The sequence below is a fragment of the Ixodes scapularis genome, unplaced genomic scaffold, assembly GCF_016920785.2.
Source record: "Ixodes scapularis isolate PalLabHiFi unplaced genomic scaffold, ASM1692078v2 PGA_scaffold12__126_contigs__length_90152505, whole genome shotgun sequence".
Lineage (NCBI taxonomy): Eukaryota > Metazoa > Arthropoda > Arachnida > Ixodida > Ixodidae > Ixodes > Ixodes scapularis.
In genome coordinates this window covers 28,610,792-28,636,881 of record NW_024609838.1, presented here as the reverse complement: position 1 = coordinate 28,636,881, position 26,090 = coordinate 28,610,792, and the positions used below count along the sequence as shown (strand labels likewise).

The 26,090-nt window shown below is 45.0% G+C and overlaps 1 protein-coding gene across 9 annotated transcripts in view; it reads right to left on the bottom strand.

Moving 5' to 3' along the window:
• Positions 1-26,090, bottom strand: part of LOC115321434 (peroxynitrite isomerase THAP4) — a 44,449-nt gene that overhangs the window by 7,125 nt on the left and 11,234 nt on the right. For 2 of the 9 annotated variants that reach the window (XM_040504956.2, XM_040221480.3), the window contains exons 6-11: positions 16,397-16,522; positions 15,804-15,860; positions 14,818-14,928; positions 12,866-12,922; positions 12,643-12,744; positions 9,212-9,590 (exon numbers count right to left, since the gene is read on the bottom strand). In XM_040504956.2, the coding sequence (XP_040360890.1) occupies positions 9,454-9,590; positions 12,643-12,744; positions 12,866-12,922; positions 14,818-14,928; positions 15,804-15,860; positions 16,397-16,522 (590 nt within the window). In that variant the 3' untranslated portion in view covers positions 9,212-9,453. Of the gene's footprint in view, positions 1-1,129; positions 1,244-2,138; positions 2,196-2,726; positions 2,853-6,308; positions 6,749-9,211; positions 9,591-12,642; positions 12,745-12,865; positions 12,923-14,817; positions 14,929-15,803; positions 15,861-16,396; positions 16,523-19,045; positions 20,028-20,581; positions 20,955-24,378; positions 24,894-26,090 lie in introns of those variants that run through there. The other 7 variants (XM_042289490.1, XM_042289489.1, XM_040504957.2 and 4 more) reach the window with 6 other exon arrangements.

Below are 26,090 nucleotides of genomic sequence, written 5' to 3'. Positions count from 1 at the left end.
CAATGTTTATCATAGCCCCCTGCAGGGGTTGGAAAAAGTACAGGGCAGATGCCGAGTTCCACACATTGTTAAGATAAGATCCAGCTATTCCCGACGTTGCAGCGATGGGACACAAGCCACTACTTGAGTGCACGTCAAGGCATTGACTGTCACAAGCTCAAATTGAATCGTCATGCAGTGCTTGCACCCACTGTATGAGCCGCATTTAACTAGCGTCACCGCGGGGATCTCAAAGCTTGATGGGGAAATCCTGGGAATCGCATTGCTGACAACACCTACAATGAGGTCCCCACAACTTCGTCATTAGGTTTGGCAAAGAAGAGACCGAAAGAAGTTTGCTTTTATCTGTGAAATTATGCGGCGACTAAGAAGCCCCTTGGTCAGTGGTGCTGCATGCTCGATATTGTTGCACGGTACCTTTTAAGTTTGTCCACGTTACTGCAACATGCTCCACTTTCGTCAATGCGTTAGATGCTCAAGGATAGCACAGCGATTTAAATGAAGTCTCCACGCTACCAGAAGCCGATGTGGGACGATACTTTGCCAACACTGCCCTTTTTCAACAAACTGGAATCTGAAAGAATTGATTTTAAAAGGAGACACTTCACGACACATGTTCTATGGCCGCCAAAGAAAGCACTTGCTACATTAAGAACATCCGTTTGTCATCGGTGAGCACTAGCCACTACAAAAATAGAGAAACACCCGACGATTCTTCATGCATTCTGCAGATGCCTAGCAGGTTAGGATTTTGTTGACGGCAGCTTCTAAAACCTAAGAAATGTCCTTGCCAACATGTCCAGCGGCCTGTTTGAGTTCTTGAGCTTGACGAAGGTATGTTTTACATTTAGTATACAACTGATAATGCTACTGGCACAAGAGCGTACCTTCATCTATGGTTTTGTTTGTGCAAGAACGCATTCAAAGGATGGAAGTACCAATGCAGACAGTTTTGTGCTTCAAACATTCTACAGGCAATACCAGCAGACCTTGTCACTGATATGACCTTAAATAGTGCTTGACAACATGTGGTTTCGTTAATGGACGACATGCGGCAAGACAAATTGAGCAAACTGAGAGCAGCCACCTTAAGAGGTACACAAGGTCAAAAGATCAGCAATAAGCATACCTGCTTTCGCTACCTCTGCTTGGTCTTTCTCGAATTTTCTTGCAAACTTGTTGATGCAAGACAGGGAAGACGAGGATTTTTCCTGGCCAGCAGCCTCCGTTTCACTCCTTGAACCTGGGGTAAGTTATGAGGGTAACAATGTTGATCGTTTCTCAGTTTCAATTACCTCAGAGGTAACTCGACATGACATTTTTTTTTTATCCTTGGAGAGCAGGGAAACAGAAGGACAGGACAACACAGATGTCAGTTCTTCACTAGCTAGCATGAATCCTTGCATTGCCTTGACATATATATAGGGTGCCTGAGGTCACCAGGCTCGATCTAAAATGGGCCGTAAAAATTGGCGCCTGCACGTACCAATCAACTTTTCGTGAAACGTGAAGTTTACAGGTCTGTTTTATCATGCAAAATTACAAAGCATAGTGCCATTTCCGTAAAGAAAAGGGCCAAAAACTTGCCAGGGTCAATGGCGGGCGGCGACGAAGACAACCAAGTCGATTGGCGGGGTGCGTTTCGCACACGCATTGGTAGATGGCGTTGGGAGCAGCGTCGAAAGGTCCAGCCAGCGAATGAAAGCAGACGACACGCAAACGAAATCTGTCAGCAGCAAGAGCGCCGTCGTTAAGCAACCATTTTTTTTTTACTTGAACTTTTGGTACATTACAAAAAGACTTTATTTTAGTAGACCACGGTCGTCGCAAGCAGTCTCAATAAGTAGGTAGCACCATCTATCAATATGTACGCCAAACGCATTCCCCAACTCAACTCAGTCGTCTGCGTCGCCGCCTGTCGTTAACCCTGGCAAGTTTTTTGGCCCCATTTTTTAGAGAGGGAGCTACATTTTGTAATTTTACATGAAAAAGCCGACCTGCGAAATACACCTATGACGAAAAGTTTAAATTGCTACGTGCAGGCGCCGATTTTCACGGCTCATTTTCATCGAGCCTGGTGACTTCAGACACTATAACGTTTTACGCGACCGTGATGTCAGTAAAAGCTAAGCTCGAACCTTGGGTCCCACTGTTGTAGGGCTGCAGAGCTTCGGATGGCTGGGTCTCGCTGGTACCTGCGAAAAAAGGGTCCGCATCATCCCGTGGAGACAAGTTTTTCACACAACTTTCGTCGACACTGACATTTTGTAAAAACTCGTTCGCTCTCGCGACATTTCGACAATAATGTTCTTGCTAGGTGGACTGAATTGTATGACTGGCTACACCTCATTCACTAGAAGGATTTCAAAATTATAGTGAAGCCACCCAGGCAGCTCCAACATAATGCAACAAGAAATCCTCAATCCCTAATTTTAGTTTTTCAGACGGCGCCACACGCGGTCACCTCTCGCTTCGCTCAGCACAGGGAAAACGAATCATAATCTTAGGGTCAAGCTTGTGCCAGGCCTCGTCTGAACCACTGAGGGTTCGGCAAGATAGGCAACCATCGGGGTGTTGGCGGCCGAGGCGATGTGCACGGAAAGAAGCCGTCGACAAGGCGTCGCAACATGCCGAGGAAATGAATGCGGGTACCTCTCTACGAAACAAAATGTTGATGAAATCTTGCGCGTCAACGAAACTGTCTGTCAATGAAACATTCGACAAACCGATTGCCACTGGTGGTTCCCTCTGCAATGCCCTTCGGATGCACATCAGAACTCGCAAGTCGGGGGCAGGTTCGTTCAGGAGATTCGGCACATAGTCCGGATGGGCAGCTGCGTGAGACGGCTGATCTGGAAGAAGGACCACGACGAAATTTTTTTTCTTACTCCTTTAATACAAGTAGAGCCCAAATCCATTCATCAATGTGAGAAAAGTCTAAATGCAGTGGTCAACATTCCCGAAGCGTCATCACTGCCCTTCAAGGGGATCGGTAACCAAGTGTGCTGGTGCACTGCAGCTCTGAGCATGTATAACTACTGTGTGAAGCACATTAAAGGCCCAAGGCTAGCAGCAGTACTGCACAGTCTAAATTTCTCATCTACGTCGGGGTCATTCCATGCCAAAAAAGACATGGCAATTTTTTTCATGTTGAGAATATAAATGAAAAAATAATCTGGCTTTTGAATGCAACAACAAAAAAATTGTGAAAAAAATAATTATTTTTGCTGGTGTCATGGCCTAAATTCCTGAAATTTACATAAACCTTGATGTCATTTAGAAATACAGAGTAAAAGAACTGTTGCATACCACAGAAATTTATGTTGCTGCCTAATTACACATTAATAAGTCCTATCTTACAGTAAAATACAAACACTGAAAAATGCCATTTTTAATTTTAAAAAAAACTACAATTTTTCTTTTTATTGTAGTTAGCTTGGGGTAGTTAGCTACGATACTTTTTTGTCATCTTGAAACTAAAAATTGATCTGCCTGAATTAGAATTTCAAAGCCTCGTTTTGTTGTGCTTTAATTAAATGACAAAGTCCCCAGTTTACGCAAAAATGGTCATATTGCCATGCGTGCCTCTGAGCAAGCGGGCTGGTGACCGAATGATTATCATGCTTGGCCTTCACGCAAAGGGCTGAGGGTCGATGCCTGCTTGCGGATGCACCTTTTTGTTGTTTCCGTAAATGTCGCATTCTCATAAATTTGAAAACCCCCTTGCTTGTTCGATCGTCCGAACGTTCTACGGACCAAACCCTTGCTTTTTAGCCGACACTGATGCCTGCGACACTAGCCTTTTTCTATTTTGTTTTAGGCACAAGTTCGCCTCATTAATCGGTCAATTTCCGTCAGTTATTCGTTACCTCATCAATTGTCATTCGTGACAATATAGAGAGTAAAAAAAAAAAAAAGCAATGTGGGCAATGGTGACCGCATTTTCGGAAACACCTAAAAATTAGATCCACCTCACCAAAAGGGAAGCAACGACAAGCACAAAAGGAAGTTATTGGAGCACAATCTAGGTCGCTGCAGCTCAATGGAGGTTCCTTGGCCGAGGGAGTGCCTGTGCTCGCGCGAGCATGTATGTGTTGATGCATTTTCATATCAGAACCTCCTGAACCGGCGATTTCCAAAGATGGTGAATTTAGCAGGTGATAGCAGATCTATGAATTGCCCCAAGCACTATTCAAGCGTAACAATAACCCGTATAAGTAAGCCAATGAGCGAAGTACAATGACGCTTTCCACAAAAGAGCTTTTAGCGGCGCATTTATCACATCCAAAGTTAGCAAGTAGGGCTCTCGGAGGATAAAAAAAAATTTCATTCTTTTGTACAGGGAAAAACAGAAACAAACTGTACGGTTCATGCCACCACTAACAGACAAGCTTGAATCTGCTGCATCTGCCACTAAATGTTCTTTCCAAAAACACTTTTAAGTTTTTTGGTTCTACTATGATGCCATCAGACAGTGCCAGCAATAAGCAGACAGCTTACTTTCATTTTTTTCCCCTGTGCATAGAAAAGAAAAAGCGAGTTTTCCAGCTCGAGTCTTTTTTTGTTTTTCAGAAACCTACACACACAAAATTTAGCTATGATAAACACCTTACCTAAATACACCCTCGTGGAAAGTTCCATTTCACTCCGTTTGTTGGCTTATTAATACATCATATTTTTTTGCGCCCAAATAGCGCTCGAGAAATCCTTGTACGTTGTTTCTAGCAGGGGCCCCCTTTTGGCAAGTACGCGCTGCAAATTCGATTGTGCGTCGACAGTTTGACCCACCCAGTAATTCATGGATTTCTCCTCAACAGATGTCGCCTTCCGGTTGCAAAGCAAACAAAGTGAACGACCATGCCGCCTGCTGCTCGGTTGTCACTGTGCTCGCTCACGACAGGTGAACACCCTTAGTCACAAACGTGTGAACCAGCCTTTAAGACCTAAACCACGGTAACGCTGCTAATACACCATAGAAAAGACGACCTGCAGACACTGCACGAGGGGCACTCAGTCTCGTACGATGGTCCTATCACATATTAGCCGTACAAGAATTGCCTTTTAGACATGTCCGAAGCATACGTGTATATGAAGCAAACAAGCTTCTGCGCAAACGGTCCATGGTAAACGTGAAAGTGCCAGATGTTGCTGAAGCAGACGATGGAGTGCTTCAGGAAAGGTTTCGGATGACACAAGACTGCTTTCCAACTGAAAATCGACATCCGCAGAGGAGAAATCTATGTATCACCGCCATTCGCTGCACAAGCGCTGTTGGTATGAACATTGGTCAGTACCACGGTGGAAGAAACATTTAGGTGACGACTCTCTGTCCGACGTGGCAATATTATGTTCGGCGCACCAAGCGCCTATCTCGCACGGGGATAGATGGCGCCCGAGGATCGGGTCCGTCCCAAACCGACTGCTCCAGTTGTTTCTCCCAGCAGTGGCCCCGCATTTTCTCGCTCACCGCTTCTCGTTTTATTCACGGTGGAAGAAACACATTTAGGTGATGACTCTCTGTCCGACGCGGCGGCAACATTGTTTGGCACACCAAATGCGCTGCACTCGCACGGGGATAGATGGCACTCAAGTATGGAATCTCTCCCAAGCCGACTGCTCCGGTTGTTGCTCCCAGCGGTGGTCCCGCATTCTCTTGCTCACCGCTTCTTGTTGTACCTCATCTTCGCCACGCCGCCACCAAGTCGCCAAAGTCCGTAAATCTGTGTTCTCTTTGTTGTTCTTCTGCAGGTTAAGGCTCACCTTCGAGCACGATGGTGACACCTGTGATCGACGCAGCGCCAAAGCAAAACACGAGGCCAGCCAGCGGCCGTACACCACCACCAAACCATCACACCGCGAAAAAGGCGAGCACGCTACCCCGCCGACACCGTGGCCGCCAAGGAGGGACCCCATACCTCAGCGCCCTCCGCGGCGGCGCGGAACTAACTACTGGTGAGACCGGTTATAACGAAGTCAACGGGAATCGGAAATCACTTCGCTATATTCGCTATTTCGTTATAACCAACTTCGTTTATAACGAAGTGCAAAAGGGAATAGAAAATCATGATCGCTTCGCTGTAGCCGCTATTTCGTTATAACCGGTCTCGCAAGTACTCCTGGTTCGAGGCTACCTTCGAACACGATCTGGTCGCTCGCTACCCGCGGAAAGGGCAGCCAGTCATCACCTAAGTGTATTTCTTCCACCGTTGTCGGTACTCAGTCAGTGGGTAACTTCGCCGCGCTGGCGAGTTTGCACATTGCACTTCTACACAGGCGAGTTTCTACTGGAAATCAAAGTAGCCGCTTACCGAAAAGGATTGTGCGTCTCTTGAGACCACTCGTTTTAGATAGTGCAGGGGCGTTGTTCTGGGCGTATTGACGGCTCTGCTTCTTCTTATAGTACGATCGTCTACAGGATTCTCTTCTCTTCATACGACCCTCCTCGGTAGCAGAGCGGACCCGCTGTGCTATCCTATTCCTAGCCAAACGCCTCTCCCTCTCCTCCGGAGTCTCTCTGGCACGTCTCGCACGGTCATACTCGATCTCTCTGGCACGTCGCGCACGGTCATACTCGGCAGGTCGCTTCTTCTGCTTCCATTTAGCCATAGCCTCATGCCTGTCGGCTACCCGCGTCAGATTTCGGGGTTCCAGCGGTTCCAGGCGAGCTCGAGCCCAGCTGGAAACGGTCGACCCAGTCGAGCTACTCGCCGCTACCGCTGCTACCGCCGCTACAATACTCACGTGACCCGCTTGTGGTGGTGATGATGATGATAACTAAACAGAATTAATTGGTTCTTGTATGAAATTTATCGTTTTCGTGACTAATTTGTTCCATGGAGAACAGTTAGCATTACCAACGTATAAACAGACGTTTTTACTGCATCTAAATAGTGCAATCAAAATTACGAATTTAATGATGATGATGACTGTTTTGCAGTCGAGTGTTACTTTTTTATGTAGCAGACGACTTTCAAATATTTTTCGGCTGCTGCTGCTAATCGTGTGCGATACCTTTGGCTCTATTTTACCACACGTCACATTCACAGCTACAATCCAGTGGTCTGCTACTGTTGCGATAAGCTTTGCAAATGCTTCTCTGCAAAGCTCTTCTCGGCATTGTCTCAAAGAGACACAACACCGAAAAATTAGCACCGAGAAACGAGTTGACAAATTGTTCGGAAGTCGTGATGTGAACTCAAGTGACTACCCATGAGTGTGTGAGGCGGCCACAGGCTACAGCCAGATATGTACTTGAGAAACTCCGAGCTTTCCTTGGCGATACCAGCAGCCGTCGCTCAAAGCCCATCAGATATTATCTTAGGTTCATAACATGCACGCACATACAAACAAGGCACATGTAAAATACACTGAACACAAAAGGGGTCCAAGTGCCACTGCCGTGGACTGTTCAGAGTCTGCGGACAAAGACATTTTTTAGGCTGCTCATCTGTCCGATTGACATACTATCTTTTTAACACGTGAAACAAGCTTTTTTTTATAACGTCGGATACGTTAATTCATAACGGGGCAACCTGTTGAAGGCAGGGACTCGACCGAGACCGAAAACCATTTAGGAACAAAATTCTTTCAGTAACCGTAACCAGAACTACACCGTTATTCAAAATTTATGAAAGCCGTAATCTTAACCGTAAATTATTTACCGGCAACCAGTATTAATTGAAAAATAAAAATGAGTCTTAAAATGTTGTGGTCATCTGACAGAGTTGCTGCCAGTTACCGTCATAACGCTAATATAAAGGCTTGATGAATCGAGTTGCGTCGCCCTTTGTGTACAGTGAATCTTTTACAATGAGACTGTTTTTTGTCCTTTCAGCATTGGTCGGTTTGTAGCTCTTAACTCCACCACCGACGTACGACCTCGGTCTTCTACAAGAAAAAATAATCACCTTAGCCCGTGTCCAATCACCTCATAAATGGTGAGGGGGGATAATACGACCACAGCAACCTAAAGCCAAAGAGGGTGTGGGAAAGGACGTACTGAGCAAAATGTCGCAAACCAATCGAGGTTCCAGTTCGACTAGGTTTGACTTTTTCAAACTTCTTGTGAAAAGTTTGATCGTTAAATTAAAATAACCATTTGTGTAAAAAAAAAAATTCTCCAAACCTAGACATGCCTGAATCAAGGTCTCGCCGCACTGTCTACAAAGTCGAACCAGTTAAATCTGGTTGAAAGGTCGAAGGTTCGTCGAACCCCGAAAGTTCGACCTAAAAATCCGGTTTGACAAAAGTTCGCGACATTCCTAGTTGTAGTAAGTCTTCCAACAAGGCTCAATGCGATGTGTGCTGCAACTAGGGAGGTCGTGAACCGGGTGAGGTTCAAGTTCAATTATGTTCGACTTTTTCTAACTTTTATTGGAAGGTTCGAGAAAGTTTGACTTATGCGCATGCGTGATGGGCTGCCTCAGTTGGGTTTATTGGATGGTAATGATCAAGTCAAACATTCTACTTGTAATAAGGGCAGCACTGTTTGGTTGTTATGGTACTAGAGCAAGAATAAATTATGTTATCAATGTTAAAGTTATTAGAATTAATTTCTGTTGATTGTAACTATTTATAATATGAAATAACCTATCCCATAGAAACATTTTCTCCAAACCTAGACATGCTTGTATGTCTAGCCACACTGTCCACGGTTAGAAGTAAGAAGGTTCATAGAACCGGTCGAACCTTGAGATTCGACATAAAAGTCCAGCTCGACGAAAGTTTGTGGCATCCCTAGTTGCCCACATACATCTGTATCTGTAGGAGAAGCTCCGCCTCCGAACCCCGGTGAAAAATGGCGCTACTATGTAAATGCACAATTTTTCTGGAGTTGCAGAATCGGACTGCGGATCTGCAACGAGAGGTTGCGAGAAAGAAGTCAATAAAAGGTAGCAAGACATGTCCATCAACCAAATGCGAACTCGTGCCGACTAAACAAGCTGTTAATGAAACGTTCACAAACTGACTGCCACTGCCCTGGCAGAGCACATATTTGTGCCACGAGTGTGCTGGAAGGAAGATAAGCAGCCTCGCATGTTCAGTTGTGCACACAGTTTGTATAAAAAATGAGAAGGATAGGGTTCTAAAACTTCCCCTTCATTCCGGAGGCCTATGAACGACAGGGCTAGAGCTCTAGGCGCTGCACAAAGGCTGCCACCAGTGGACACCACTGGCCCAGATTTGTGGCGGCTCCAACTCTGACAGTGCCTCATTTCAGCAATATTTTTATTTGGCATACTTCAACAATTTCAATATTGTGCACAGTTTTACACATCACTGCAATAACTGACTCTATTTACAACTTCTCATAAAAAAGTAATATGCATCTTGAGTAAAATAAAAAAATAAAAATTGGCATAAACATGCATTAGGATGGTATTTGAAATGAATCTAACTCGAGGTGCATTCTCTGCAGCTTGAGGATGAGAACATCTGTACATAATTAAAAGGTCACTGTTTTTTTCGTTTCTTTTTAAGCTTGAGCAGGTGCCTTTGAAGGTTGTCTTTGACGTGGCGAAGGGTTTCGGGCGAAACCTGCGGCTCTGCTGAAGGGTTTTCTTTTGTCGGCTGATCGGCGTCCTCGGCACCTGAAACGAAATTCTCGTGTTCTTTCATTTTGCTGGTACAGGGTGAGACCATGTGAGCTGGTGCAGTGGCATTCAGGCCAGAGCAGTACAAATGCCATGCTGGGAGCCCTGGGTACATTTAACTGCTCTTTAATCCAATTTAAAAAGCAATTGAAGGCACTTGTGGGCGTCGGGACATTGCTTTCTGATCTTTGTTTTGGCACGCGTCATGCTTATGCTTGATACTTAATCCACATCTTCTCTAACCCTTTATTGAAGAGATATACAACAACTGTTCAAAACATTTAGTTTCTTATAATGTTTAACAAAATCAAATGAAACAACAGAGCTGAAATAACAAAAAATCGTAAGGTAAACTTAAAAGTTACGCAGAGAGCAAGTCGTCTGCTTCTTGCGCAGGGGTTGCGGCGACATCAGAATGGCGCCAAGTTCTGATTGGATCTGATTGGAAGGACAGTGGGTAGACCTCAATGCTAGATGGCTTGAGGTCTACCCGCTATGCTTTTTAAAATCAGTCAACAACAGCCCGCCGTTTTGACATCAACGCAACCCCTGTACAAGAAGCAGACGAACTTGCACTCCGCATAGCTTTGTTGCCTGTGGGCAACACCAGGCAAAAGTCTGAAGGTGGTTCCCTTGCTTAACCTCCATTGATCACTATAAAATGTCAATAATATCTGCGCAAACGATAGCCTCAAGTAAAACGCTCACCTATCGTATAATATTATTGGCAAGAGAAAAACACTTATCTACATTTTTCGCCATTCTTGGTATTTGCGCGCAAGACATTTTTTTTGTCACCCCTTACATTCTGTCTCTTCTTATAAATACTTTGGCGTGTATATAACCTCAGATATTTCCTGGCAAATGCATGTTGAGTATGTTATTAATAACGCTAATCGAATGCTGGGTTATCTAAAAGGAAACTTTTCACTTGCCCCTTCATCTTTGAAACTAACTCTGTACAAAACGCGTGTACGCTCTAAATTACAATATGCTTCTTCTATCTGGGACCCCGGTCATTCCAAACTAACTAACGCCCTGGAATTAGTTCAGAATCGCTCTGCTCGTTTTATTCTTAATAACTTTCATCGCACCGCAAGCGTGAGCTCAATGAAAACTAGCCTACTGTTGCCTAACCTCAATTTACGTCGTAAAATAGCTCGCTTATGTCTTTTTCATAAGATATACCATACTAACTCATTACTTCACAACCGACTGCTGAATCAACCTTCTTATATTTCACCTCGCATTGATCATATGTATAAAGTAGACATTCTAAAATGCAACACTAATGCATTCCAAGAGTCATTCATTCCGAAAACTTCAGTGGATTGGAACCACCTTCCCGCATTCATCGCAACAATTGTTCCTGACCATTTATTTAGGACTGCCATAAATAATCTATACTGCTCAGATTGAGCTGCGAAGTGTACTACTGCCACTAACCCCCACTCCCCTCTGTAATGCCAATGGCCTTGAGGGTATTTTAAATAAATAAATAAATAAATTTGCATATCTTTTCACTAGATGGCGCTGTAGTTCCGATCTTCAAGACTGTTGTCACACTACTAGATTTAAAAAAAAATGTGATAAAACCACAACTGTTAAACAAAAGAGAATTATTATTGTGTCAAAATATTATGCTTGTGAAACAATTATTTTCTAAGATACAGGCCTGCGAATTTGTGAGGAAAACGAAGCAGCCAAAATTGCCATTTTTTATATTTAAAAAAAAAAAAAAAAAAAACCCAATAACAATACTTTTCATAAGGTTACCGTAAAATACTGGGCAAGCGCCCACTTAAACTTTGGAGATAATCGCAAAAAGATGGGGGATGGGCGCTTGTCTGGTCATCAATTTTACATATACATATGTGCTGTGCATATTTTCTCAGATCTTACAAATTTGGTAATGGGCGCTTAATGTGGAATGGGCGGATGCGCGGTATTCTACGGTAGGTATATGCAGATTGCGTTCGAAAATTATGAAACTCACTAAGTACTATACCTTCCGTTTTATTTACTGCCAAATTCGACCACTCCGGCTATGCACATGAATGTGATTTTCCATTTCCTCATAATCTACTCTTTCTTGCGTCTAATAATTTTTTTTATAATAATTATGATTTTGTGTGTCTTGGGCACCGAGAAATAAAATATAAAATTATGAAGCATATTAAAAAGGTTGATCGGCCACTGTATGTTCGATCTTATCTGAAATCTCCCTTTAAGATGGTTATATAATGGTACATAAGACCATTACAACACAAGGCATCGAGCATTGAGCACTGTGAGGATCATTTGGCACGGGCTTAATCCAACTTTCACATTCCAAAATATTCGGGTTCGTCAAGTCTGGATTAAATGAGCCCTTTTCTGCCGCCGACATTGTTAGTGAAGAGGCCACTTCCGGAAACACGATGAGAACACGATGCTCAACCAGACACGCCCTGTTAATAACTGAATGGCAGCATGGCCGCCAAATGGACACTTTCGGATACTTTCGGCTTGGATTGAATTGAGGTCTGCGGCTTTCCCATTTGTTACTAAATCTAGTAGCTCTAACTGGATTTAGCCTAGTGTTGCACCCTCAATCCAATCCAATCCAAGGCTTGACTGGGTTTGTCGGCCGTTCCCTTTGCATTGGGTAGCACACTCTACGTCGGGTGAGCAGAGCCTGGGCTCCGCTCTAAGCTGAATTTATTGCCTATGTTTCTGTTCCCAAGTCCTCAAGTCTTTGCTCAGGACACTCTATGATGTTTCCGGCTCGTTTTCCCTGACTGGGCTCGCTTTTTGACAATATCCCTGACAATTCCCTGATTTTTCCCGGTAATTCAAATTTCCCTGACAATTCCCGGTTTTGCCGGCCGCCAGACACCCTGGGTACAATGCTCATTCAGATGGACATGGGCAGGGGTGGAAATTGAACCCTGGGATCACTGGGTTCCGCAGCACTAGCTTTCGTTCCACAAGCTCCGACGTGGAGATCGCTGACACCGATCCCTGCCGTAATAGGGACTCAAGGTCAAAAGGTCAGCAATGAGCGTACCTGCTTCCACTTCCTCTGTCTGGTCCTCTTTGAGTCGCCTCGCCAACTCGTTGAGGGAAGACGAGCTGTCCTGGCTGGCAGCTTCCGTTTCGTTACTCGAACCTGGGGTAGGTTGGCAAGGTAGCAATCAATGCTGATGGTTTCACAGTCTCAAATACATTAGAGGTGATGCAACAGATTTAAAGACTTCAGCCTATGAGGTCTGTAAAAGCAAAGCTCGAACCTTGGGCTTTACAGTTGTGTGGCTGTAGAGCTGCGGAGGGTTGGGTCTGGCTGGCAGCTGCAAGAGAAGGATTTGTGTCGTTTCGTGAAAACACATGAGCCACATTCACGCATTGTTGACAATGCCTACAATTAGATCCCCACAACTTCGTCATTAGGTTTTGCAAAGAAGAGACCGAAAGAAGTTTGCTTTTATCTTTGAAATTATGCGGAGACAAAAAAGCCTCTTCGTCAGTGGCGCCGCATGCCCAATATTGTTGCTTGGTACCTTTTAAGTTAGTCCACGTTACTGCAACATGCTCCACTTTTGTCAATGCATTAGATGCTCAAGGATGACAAAGCGATTTAAATGAACACTCTAGGTTACCAGAAGCCAATGTGGGAAGATACTTAGCCGACACTGCCCTTTTTCAACAAACCGGAATCTGAGAGAATTCAATTTAAAAGGAGACACTTCATGAAACATGTTCTATGGCCACCAATGAAAGCACTTGCTACATTAATAGCACCTGTCGATCATCGGTGAGCACCAGCCATTACAAACATCTGCTGTTGATAAAGAAAGACCCGACCATTCTTCATGCATTCTGCAAATGCATAGCAGGTTATTATTTTGTTGACGGCAACTTCTAAAACCCAAGAGATGTCCTTGACAACGTGTCCAGCGGCCTGTTTGAGTTATTGAGCTTGACGAAGGTATGTTTTACACTTACCTATTTTCCGGTGTATAAGTCGCGTTTTTTTTCAAACATTTTGCTTGGTGCGACTTATACAACAAAGCAACTTATTTCAGTTTTTTTTTTTTTTTTTTTTTTAGGTGCGACGCTATTTTTTTTTTTACGCCGCATGTGCCATTTTTTGTAAAGCACCATAAATACGTAGCCATGGGTGGTGTTTCCCCCTCCAGGAGGCACTGCTATCACCGCATTAATTTAACTCGGAATGCGAGATATATTAACTTTTATGGTTTCCCCAAAGCGGCTCAATGTATATAGGCAAGACAGTGAGAATATAGCTTTTATAGCATGTTATTGATGTTGCCTAGTTAAGCCATGGTTCCATATTATTTTGCTTCAGTTCAGTAACACTGAAAAGTAAGTGGGCCGGTATACACGCATTGCAGAATATTTTGTCTTTCTTAGTTTCCGTTTGATGAGCAGTTTTTATGTGCCATGCTCCAGCCGTGTTGCTACATGTAAAAGGAAGGATTGCGGCTAGCCGGTCTTTTATAGGTACAAAAAAACTATGTCAAGGATTATCTTTCTGCCTGCGCATCGATGCTCGCGTCGTCTCCGGGACTTGGTCTTGGCTAGGCCTAGTGCTCCAAAGCTTGGTTCGCGAGTGTCTAGGTGCACTTTCGTTCTCTCGCCATGCGTTCGCTCGAACAAAGTCGACGACCCTCTCATTTAGCGCACTTTACGTCCTTTTGCTGCGAAACACTTCATTGCCCCCGCCAGACAGCACCATACAGTAGGAATTTCTCACGAGTCGAAATGTGCGTCAAACAGTATGTACGATCTAGCAATTGTGCAAAACACCGATTTCGTGATACCAACGCGCGTAAACTAAAGAACTCACGTGAACCGTGCAGGGAGATGCGACTTATATACCAACTTTCCCACGAAAACCATTCAATATCGGATGTGCGACTTATAGTCCGGAAAATACGGTAGCATACAACACTGACAATGCTACTGGTGCAAGAGCGTACCTTCATCTATGGTTTCGTTTGTGCAAGAACGCATTCAAAGGATGGAAGTACCAATGCAGACAGTTTTGCACTTCAAACATTCTAGAGGTAATACCAGCAGACTTCGTCACTGACATGACCTTAAATAGTGCTTGACAACATGTGGTTTCATTAGCGGACGACGTGCGGCAAGACAAATTGAGCAAACTGAGAGCAGCCACCTTAAGAGGTACACAAGGTCAAAGGATCAGCAATAAGCATACCTGCTTTCACTACCTCTGCTTGGTCTTTTTCGACTTTTCTTGCCAACTTGTGGACGGAAGACAGGGAAGACAAGTTCTCTCGGCCAGCAGCCTCCATTTCACTGCTTGAACCTGGGGCAAGTTATGAGGGTAAAAATGTTGATCGTTTCTCAGCTTTAATTACCTCAGAGGTAACTCAACATGAAAATCTTTTAACCTTAAAGAGCAGAGAAACAGAAAGACAGGACAACACGATGTCAGTTTTTGACCAGATAGCGTGCAACCTTGCATTGACTTAACATATATAGGGTGTCTCAAGTCACCAGGCTCTATCTAAAATGGGCCGTAAAAATCGGCACCTGCATGCAGCAATCTAAAATTTTCGTGACAGGTGCATTTCACAGGTCTGTTTTATCGCGCAAAATTACAAAGCGTAGCAAAAACTTGTCGGCGTCAACGAAGGGCGGCGACGAAGATGACCAAGTCGAGTGGTGGGGTGCGTTTGGCACACTCATTGGTAGACGCCATTGGGAGCAGCGTCGAAAGGTGTAGCCAGCCAGTGAATGAAAGCAGACAACATGCAGACGAAATCTGCCGGCAGCAAAAGTGCCGTCGTTATGCAACCATGTTTTACTTCAAGTTTTGGTACATTACAAAAAGATTATGTTTATTTTGGTACACCACGGTCATTGCAAGCAGTCTCGATAAGGAGGTAGAGCCATCCATCAATACATTTACCAAACTGGGCCCGCCATTCGACTGGGTCGTCTGCGTCGCAGCCTGCCATTGACTCTGGCAAGTTTTTTGGCCCCATTTTTTACAGAAAGGGAGCTACGCTTTGTAATTTTACATGAGAAAGCTGACCTACGAAATACACCTTTGAAGAAAAGTTTAGATTGCTACGTGCAGGCGCCGATTGTTACGGCTCATTTTAGATCGAGCGTGGTGGCTTCAGATACCCTATATGTTTCACGCAACCGTGATGTCAGTAAAAGCTAAGTTCGAACCTTGGATCCCACTGTCGTAGGGCTGCAGAGCTGCGGAGGGCTGGGTATCGCTGGTACCTGCGAAAGAAGGCCCCGCATCATCCCGTGGAGACATGTTTCGCAGACAACTTCTGTCGACACTGACATTTTGTGAAAATTCGTTCGCTCTCGTGACGTTTCGACAATAATGCTTTTGTTAGGTGGATCAGATTGTATGACTCGCTACACCTTGCTCGCTAGCATTCCAAAATTATAAGAGAGCCACCCAGGTAGCTCCAACATGATGCAACAAGAAATCCTCAATCCCTAATTTTAGTTTTTCAGACGGGCTGCGCCACACGCAGTCACCTCTCGCATTGCTTTGCACGGGGAAAACGGATCACAATTTTAGGGTCGAGCATGTGCCAGGCCTTGTTTGAACCACCGAGGGTTCGGCAAGCTAGGCAACCATCGGGGTGCTGGAAACCAAGGCGATGTACACGGAAAAAAAGCCGTCGACGAAGCTTCGCAATGCGTCGAGGAAATGAATGCGGGTACGTCTTTACGAAACAAACTGTCGACGAAATGTTGCGCATCAACGAAACTGTCCGTCAATGAAACATTGTTTGACAAACCGATTGCCTTTGGTGGTTCCCTCTGCAATGCCTTCCGGATGCACATCAGAACTCGCAAGTCGGGGGCAGGTTCGTTCAGGAGGTTAGGCGCATAGTCCGGATGGGCAGCTGCGTGAGACGGCTGATCTGGAAGAAGGACCACAACTACGTTTTTTTTTTCTTACCCCTTAAATTACAAGTAGAGCCCAAATCCATTCATCAATGTGAGAAAAGTCTAAATGCAGAGGTCAACATTCCCGAAGCGTCGTTGCTGCGCTTCATGGGGATCGGTGGCCGACCGTGTTGGCACACCGCAGCTCTGAGCAGGTGGAGTGAAAGCCCGCGCTGCAGAGCCCTAGGATCCTGGGTTCGATTCCCACCCCTGCCCGTTTCTATCTAGAAGAGCATAGCTTAATGGTATGTATAACTACTGTGTGAAGCACATTAAAGACCAAGGCTAGCAGCAGTACTGCACTGGCTAAGCCTCTCATCTACGTCGGGTCATTCCATGCAAGAAGACATGGCGATTTTTTCACGTTTAGAACATGAATGAAAAAAATAATCTAGATAAAAATGCCTTTAAATTAAAAAAAAAAAAACATTTTTGCTGGTGTTATGTTTTTAATTCCTAAAATTTACATAAAACTTCATGTCATTTAGAAATACAAAGTAAAATAACTGCTGCATAGTACTAAAGAAATTTGTTGGTGCCCAATTACACATTAACCCAAGTCTATCTTACAGTAAAATTCAAACACTAAAAAATTCCATTTTTAATTTAAAAAAAAAAAAAAACTACAGTTTTTATTTTTATTTTAGTTAGCTACAATACTTTTTCGTCATCTTGAAACTAATAATCGATCTGCCTGAATTAAAATTTCAAAGCCTCGTTTTGTTGTGCTTAAATTAAATGACAAAGTACCCAGTTTACGCAGAAATGGTCATACTGCCATGCGCGTCTCCGAGCAAACGCACCGGTGGCCGAATGGTTATCATGCTTGGGCCTTCACGCAAAGGGGCGAGGTTCGATGCCTGGCTGCGGATGTACCTCTTTGTTGGTTCTGTAAATGTCACGTTCTGGTAAATTTGAGAACACCGTTCGTTGCTTGTTCGATTGTCCGAACATTCTACGGACCAAACCCTTGCTTTTTAGCCGACACTGATGCCTGCGACACTAGCCTTTTTCTATTTTGTTGTGGGCACAAGTTCGCCCCATTAAACGATTAGCTTCCTTCAGTCATTCGCTGCCTCACCAATTATCATCTGTGACAATATACAGAGGTAAAAAAAAACAACAAAAAAAAAAAACAATGCGGGCAATGGTGCTTGCAATCTTGGAAACAGCTAAATTAGCTAGCTGTTTCCAACATATAACAACAACACCTGTTCAATATATGAAAAAATCTGAAAAATACTTTTTACTGTTGTTACAAACGAGGCATCTGCCTCATTTGTGACGTACGTGCCAGCAATAACCTTAATCTGCTGTTTTCGAAAGAACTGGTGCCACTCCGCAGAAAACAGGGTTCGAGGTTTCCAGGACGAAACAATGTGCGCACCAGAAAGGAGAGGGAAGAAGTGTACATCTTTGAACGAACTTGTCAGCAAAAGGGAAGCAATGACAAGCACAAAAGGAAGTTATTGGAGCACAATCTAGGTCGCTGCAGCTCAATGGAGGTTCCTTGGCCGAGGGAGTGCCTGCGCTTGCGCGAGCATGTATGTGTTGATGCATTTTCATATCAGAACCTCCTGAACCGGCGATTTCCAAAGATGGTGAATTTAGCAGGTGATAGCAGATCTATGAATTGTCCCCAAGCACTATTCCAGCGTAACAATAACTCGTATAAGTAAGCCAATGAACGGAGTACAATGAAACTTTCCACAAAAGTCTTTAGGCAGTGCATTTATCATATCAAAAGTTGGCAAGTACACCTCTCAAGGGATAAAAAAAAGTGCCATTTTTTTGTACAGAAAAAAAAACAAAACGTCCGGTTGACGCTGCTACTCAGACTATACCACACAAGCTTGGATCTGCTGCATCTGCCATTAAACATTATTTCCAAAAAAACACTTTGAAGCTTTTTGGCTCTATTGTGGTGCCATCTGGGAGTGCCAGCACTAAACAGACAGCTTACTTCATTTTTTTCCCCTGTGAATAGAAAAAAAAAAAAAAGGAGCTTACCGGCTCAAGCAGGGCACCCCCGCCCCTGTGGGCAAGCGCGCGCTCCAAATTCGATTATGCGGAGACGGTTTTACCCGCCAGCAATTCATAGCTTTTTTCTAGTCAGATGTCGCCTTCCGATTGCGAAGCAAACAAAACGAACGCCAATGCCCCCTGCTGCTCAGCTCTCGCTGCAACCACTTACGACGGGCGAACACTATCAGTCGCAAATGTGTGAACCAGCCTTTATGCTCTAGTCTCAACCTAAGGGTGAACAGACTATAGTCATAGTAATGGCTGGCTTGCCTTTTCTACAGCTTTCGGAAATGTTTCTGTTCTTTACGAACAAGCCTTCGAAAAAGGGATGATGAGATGGTTCGAAAAGCAGGTTGTTTTTGTCGACTTGAAACTGACGGACATGCTACGTACAACGAAGGAAGAACTCGCGACCGAGATGTTTGCAGCTCACACAGTAACGGTACAAGATTCCGGCAGTACTTTGGTCATACCTGACAAAATCGCCATACGGAGTAATTTCTTGCACTCCCGGTCCTCTCTGTTCACCTCTGTCGTCGACCTGCTCTGTTTCGGTTGAGACGTACTGGCCGTCGACTCCAACAACTTCTTGCGAACGCGGTACTCCTTGTTCACCTGCGCGCTCGATTTCGTCTGCTTCGCTGGCGACGACAACTCCTTTGCTTGCTTCTTCCGTCGGCGGTATTCCCTCGATCGCTCGGCGGCCGATTTCGCTACGGTGGCTTTGGGAACGTTAAGAACCCTCTTTCGTTCACGGTACTCTCTCATTCGCTGCGCGGCCGATTTCGCAACGCTGGTTTTGGGAACCCTCTTTCGTTGGCGGTACTCCTTCATTCGCTCTGCGGCCGATTTCGCTGTGCTCGTTTTGGGGGTAGGCGTCGAGGGAATCTCTTTGTGCTGCATCGTGCTCCGTAGCTCCATCATGCCGATGCGATGGGCGTCCTACATAATTTGTAACTGTTGAAAACCACAGCTGCTGCAACGACCTAAGCGTAGGGGAAGAAACGAAAGCGGAGAGTGGTTTGTCTCTTACCCTACCACTGCCAATATTTGCTGCGTCATTTCAGGCTCCTTCGGATTCCAATCGTCTTGAACGTCTTCTTCCCCTACGCTTAGATCGGCTTTAGACGTCCCATCTTTCCCCGCCGCTTCGACATCGCAACGCCGACACCCTCGGCACGATCAGCGCAACACACCAACGACGTGGGAATCCCGTGTTCACACGCATCATCATCACCGCTAGAAATTGCAAATTTCTTTCACTAATAAGGCAAAGCAACACGGTAATAATGTTGTATATATCTTTAAATGGCGGTCAAGATGCTCACTGATCTGAAACCACCTACACGCAAAACAATACATAGAAAACTATCGTAAAAGCTTGGTCCGCTGGCCAAGTTGGTACTGGACGTTCATATTAAAAACAGCGTAAAAAAGACGGGACAAAGAGACGAAGAAGCACACAGGACATGCGCTTGTCCTGTGTGCTTCGTCTTTTTGTCCCGTCTTTTTTGCGCTATTTTTAATAGAAAAACTATCGCTTTCGTTATTAGTCCAGATGGCGCGAGCTACCGCCCGTTACAAAGCGTTGTCAATACATCCATCCGCTACCGTTCGTTCCATTCCCGATCGCGTGCTTCGTGCAGCACGCTGCCGACGCTGTGACGCGGCCTGCTTCGTGAAACCCAGAAACCCCAAACTCGTGGATGGCGTGGACACGCAAGGACGCCAGGGTGGATATTTGAATATGTACGTGGGCTCACTGTCATCTTCTGTGCTGTTGTCACGAAGGTCCGCGAGCCTTTATGCCGCAAGCGCCAGGAAAGGTTTCTGACGACACAGGATTGCGCTTATCAACTGAAAAGCGACGTCCGCAGAGGAGAAATCTACGAATCGATGCCATTCGCCGCACAAGCGCCGTCGGTACGAACATTGGTCGGTATTCAGTGGATAACCTCGCCGCGCTGCAGAGAGGCAAGTTCCTACTGGAAATCAAAGCAGCCGCTTACCGAAAAGGATTGTGCGTCTCTCGGGATCCCTCGTTTTAGATAGTGCAGTGGCGTTCTGGGCGTATTGACGGCCCTGCTTCTTGTAGTACGATCGTTTGCAGGCTTCTCTTCTCTTCATACGACCCTCCGCGGTAGCAGAACGGGCCCGCTGAGCTATCCTATCCCTAGTCAAACGCCTGTCCCTCTCCTCCGGCGTCTCTCTGGCACGTCGCGCACGGTCGTACTCGGCAGGTCGCTTCTTCTGCTTCCGTTTAGCCATAGCTTCATGCCTGTCGGCTGCCCGCTTCAGACGGGGTTCGTTCTAGGCGAGTTCGAACCCAGCTGGGCGAGCAACTCGCTCCTACAAGTCGGAGACATTTCAAGGGGCAGCAGTGGCAGCAGCCAATCGTGGACGCGGTAGATTCACGTGACCCGCCTGTGGTGGTGATGATGATAATTAAACATAACTTTAATTGGTTCTGGTATGAAATATATCGTTTTCGTGACTAATTTGTTCCATGGAGAACAGTTAGCATTCCTAACGTGTAAGCAAACGGTTTAGTGTAATCAAAATTACGAATTTAATGATGATGATGATGACTATGTTTTGCGGTCGTGCTCTATTTTTTGACGTAGCAGACGACTTAGAAATATTTTTCGGCTGCTGCTGATAATCGCGAGTGATATCTTGGGCCATTCACAATAAAATTCAGTGGTCTGCTACAGTTGCAATAAGCTTAGCAAATACTTCTCTGCAAAGCTCTTCTCGGCATTGTCTCAAAGAGACACAATGCCGAGAAATTAGCACCGAGAAACGAGTTGACAAATTGTTTGGAAGTCGTGAAGTGAACTCGAGTGACTACCCACAAATGTGTGAAGTGGCCACAGGCACGTACTAGAGAAACCCAAGCTTTCCTTGGCGAGACCAACAGCCGTCGCACAAAGCCCATCAGATATTAAATCATCATAAGTTCATAACATGCACGCACACACAAACAAAGCACATGTAATATACACTGAACACAAAGGGGGTCCCCAACTGCCACTGCTGTGAACTGTTCAGGGTCTGTGGACAAAGACATTTTTTGGCTGCTCATCTGTCCGATTGACATACTTTTTTTTTTAACACGTGAAACAAGCTTTCGTATAACATTGGATAAGTCAATTCATAACAGGGCAAGCTGTTGAAGGCAGGGACTCGACCAAAACCGTTTAGGAACAAAAAATGTTCAGGAACCGAACTAAACCGTTATTTAAAATTTCTGAGAACCTTAATTGTAACCGTAAATTATTTACCGGTAACCGATATCAACCGAATAATAAAAATATTAGTTTTTCTCAAGGCCATTTGACAGAGTTGCCATCCGAGTTTTTGTCATAACACTAGTATATAAGGCTTGACAAATCGATTTGCATCCTCCTTTGTGTACAGTGAATCTGTTGCAATGTGACTCTGTCATTTGTACTTTAAGTATTTGTTGGTATGTAGTTCCAAACTCCACCACCGACGTATGACCTTGGTTTTCTGTATGAAAGATAATCATCTTTACCCCCTTATCCTATCGCCTCATAAACGGCGAGGGGGGGGGGGAGGGGGGGGGGGGATAACACGACCAAGGCAGTGAAAGGCGAAGAGGATATTGGAGAGGACGTACTGAGCAAAAATTGAGAGCGTGAAGTGTTGTACTATGTTTTCCAACAAGGCTCAATGGCATATGTGGGCTGCAACTAGGGATGTCGCGAACTGGTTGAGGTTCGAGTTCGACCAGGTTCAACCTTTTCTAATTTTTATTGGAAAGTTTGAGAAAATTTGACTGTTATGCACATGCACGACGGGCTGGCTGAGTTGGCTATGGATTGGATGGTGATGACCAAATGATCAAGTCAAACATTCTACTTTTAATAAGGGCAGCACTGTTTGATTGTTTTTGTACTATAGCAAGAATAAATTATTTTATTAACTTTTATGCTATTAGAATTATGTTCCGTTAATTTTAACTATTTATAAAATGAAACAACCTATCCCATCAAACCATTTTCTCCAAACCTAGATATGCTTGTATCAGTCTAGCCACACTGTCCACGGTTAAAAGTCAGAAGGTTCGTCGAACCAGGGGTGGAACCAGTGAAACCTTGAGATTGCAACGTAAAAATCTGGTTCAATGAAAGTTTGTGACACCCCTAGTTGCAACGTATCTGTTGGAAAAGCTCAGCCTCCAAACCCTGGAGAAAAATGGCGCTACTATATAAATGCACAATTTTTCTAGTATCACAGAATCGGACAGCGAGAAACGCGTACTTCTATAACCACAAGCATTTGCTTGGAAATAGCAAACATGACGTAGGTGTAAGTTGTAACAGCGCACAACAACGAAGACTAGGGAAACGAATGAACAACACAAGACATATTTTTACAGCTCTCTGTGTTGTTTGTTCCTCTCTTTAGTCTTCCTTTTGTTTTGCGCTTTTGCATTTACATTATGTTTGACTTTCACTGACTAGCCCAGCTCTCAATTTTATTACTTTATACCACTTGCGAGTATTTTGTTAGAGAGGGGCTATAGTTCTGCTCCTTCCTCCAGTGTGGACGAAGCCTCTTCTGCTTATCTTAGGTTAAGGTCCGAATGGTTCTTCCAGCACCCAGTGGGAACTTTCCGAGGGTCGTTTACAATTGCTGCCAAACAACAAAGTGGCGATGTTTATTTTAATTTTCTTTTATATAGAATTTGATGATCTCCGGGTAGTGGGGGTAACATGCAGACATGCGGTGTCAGTGCTTTGCAGCATTGAAAAATAATTTGTCTTTGAATGCGCAAGGACAGTACATCATTGTAAGAAATCTGTGGAGATAAGCATGATTGATAAGTTGATAGCATACAATTATTGGCAAGGAACGCTTTCAGCAAGGACGATGCTCCAGGGCAATCTTGTTGCAACTAGTTCTGAACTACCCTTTCGAAGCTTTGAAGATTTGAAATACAGGAAGTTGGTAGCCGTGTGTGTTAGCACACTGCAGCTCGGAGCACATAAAGCAAAAGCTCGCGCTGCAGAACCGACGGATCTTGGGTCCAATCCCCCCACCCCTGCCCGTTTCGATCTAGATGAACATCGTACTGCCGTCTGGTCACGCGTGTTGACATGTCGCAGGCATACCTAATGCATGGGCGCCAGCCTTTTTGCAGCACCACCACACCCTGCACGTCCCTACCCACCCAAAGTGCAATAATTACCAATATCAATAAATGTGTGATGCATGGTAAAGACCCCAGGCTAGCAGTCGTACTGTGCTGGTTAAATTTCTCATTTACAGTGTAAACCAGTGTTGCCGCACCTCACGATAGCGCAACCCTTCACTGTATAAGCACGAACGTCAAATTTGGTTTTGGTTTAGATCTGAAAGGGCCAAAATGGCGATTGCTATGGCAACAGACTGGTTAGCCAATCGCCTTGTTGGGCTTTGGTCGTCCGTTTGTGCCCGGCTAGCAGGCAAAGACATCAATACCGGGGGAAGGCAATGGTGCGTGCTACTCTCTCAAGACCCGGTGACTAGTTAAACTCTATTTGGATATTTACATGATGATTCCTCTTCCGTGTTGTTGTGATGGTACACGAGCTTTTAGATCGCGAGCGCCAGGAAATGCGCCGTAGTGAACTGCAAAACCAGACGGGCAAGGGGCACTGGCACCCGCCTTCGTCGCTTCCCAACCCATAAGTGACACCCGCAGAGGAGAAAGCTTAGGACCGCTGCCATTCGCCGCGCGAACGCCGTCTCGATTCTACACGGGTGAGTTTCTAGTGGGAACGAAGCAGCCGCTTACCGAAAAGGACTGTGCACATCTTGGGACCGCTCATTTCCGAGTATGCAGTGGCTTTTCTTGAACCATATGGACGGCCGTGCTTCTTGTAGTAATGTCTCATGCGTATTTCTCGTAACTTCATGCGACCTTCCGGCGTAGCAGACAGCGCTCGCTGTGCCGCCCGTCCCCTTGCCAGACGTCGCTCCCTCTTCTCGGGCGTCTCTCTGGCAAGTCGCGCACGGTCGTACTCGGCACGTCGTTTCTTCAGCTTCATCTGTTTATTTCCTTTAGCCATAGCCTTAGTTCTGTCGGCTGTCCGCTTCAGACGGGACAATATTCCGTGGTTACTGGCGAATCGAGCTCGTGCAGTTCGAGTTCGGCTCAACGGGAGCGGCTGGATTAGTGGCAGTACCCGGTACCCTTTCTAACGGGCGGTAGCTTGCGCCACCTAGCCTGGCTGACTGGATGTTTTACACAACAAGAACAATAAGATCTGAAGAGAACTCCATAGGATGCTAACAGCTGAACAAAAACCATTGAAAGCAAAAAAGGAGAAGAGCACTCTATAATGGACCCCATAACTAGAATGGAAATGAAGAAGCAAATCAAAAGGCTGAAAACCGAAAAGCAACAGACACATTATCCCCAACGAGTTCATCAAGGCACTAAAAAAGAGGTGCAGGGCAGCGGTGGGCACGAAGGAAATTCCTGAGTGCTGGAAACAAGCCAAAGTGAAGCTAATATACAAAAGGAAACAAACGGACCGAAAAGACCTGAGAGCCTACAGACCGATGTCACTAATAAGTAACGTCTGCAACTTGTTCACCAGTATAATTAAGCTGCAAAATATGTGTGGAAAAAAAAATTTATGTACAAACTTAGAGTGGATACCGGCAAAACGGAAGAACAAGCGAAAACCTATTCACTTTGACTCAAGCAATAGAACTGAAAAACATACAGAGCCCCAAGTCGTACCTGGCATTTTTGGATATGGAAAAAGCCTGTGACGCAGTACCACTTCAAACTCTGTGGACAAAAATGAGGAAAAGTGGGTTTGAGGAGAACAGCGTACAACTCTTGAAGAGCCTATACAGGGAATGCGAGGCCTGCTACACAATAGGAGAATACCAATCAAGGCCAGTACTCATCACTATTGGGCTGAGACAGGGATGCCGCCATCACCAACATTGTTTAATGTGTACATCAACGACCTCCTCAGGCGACTGAAGGACGGAGCCAGGCTGCGTCTCAGCACGATCACCAAGGATGGCGATGAAGAGTACACACTCATCCCATGCCTGGCCTTTGCAGACGATGTGGTGCTCATAGCATAGACGGCAGCAGATATGCAACACCTGATGAGCATCTGTACCGAAGGAGGTATCGAGGGACAACTTTAAATGTAAGGTCGCAAAAACACACAGTGGATGAGCTTTAATACAGAGGGTGACCAGGACTTTTATCTGCAAAACCAGGTAGTAAAAAAAAAAACAAGCTACAAGTACCTTGGTGCAATGATAACATGTGATAAGGACTACCTGGCCCAACATGAAAGAAACATAGTTGCAAAATCAAACCAATTGAAGGGGAAAGACATCTCTCCCGGCTTTCCCTTTCCTCCTCTGGACCTCATAACAAGAAGAAGAAAGGGAAAGTGTGGCACCTTGCCAGACACTAGTACAAGACAAGTATTCGGTGAGCAGAATTCTGTGGAAAACACTCGCTGTCCCGGT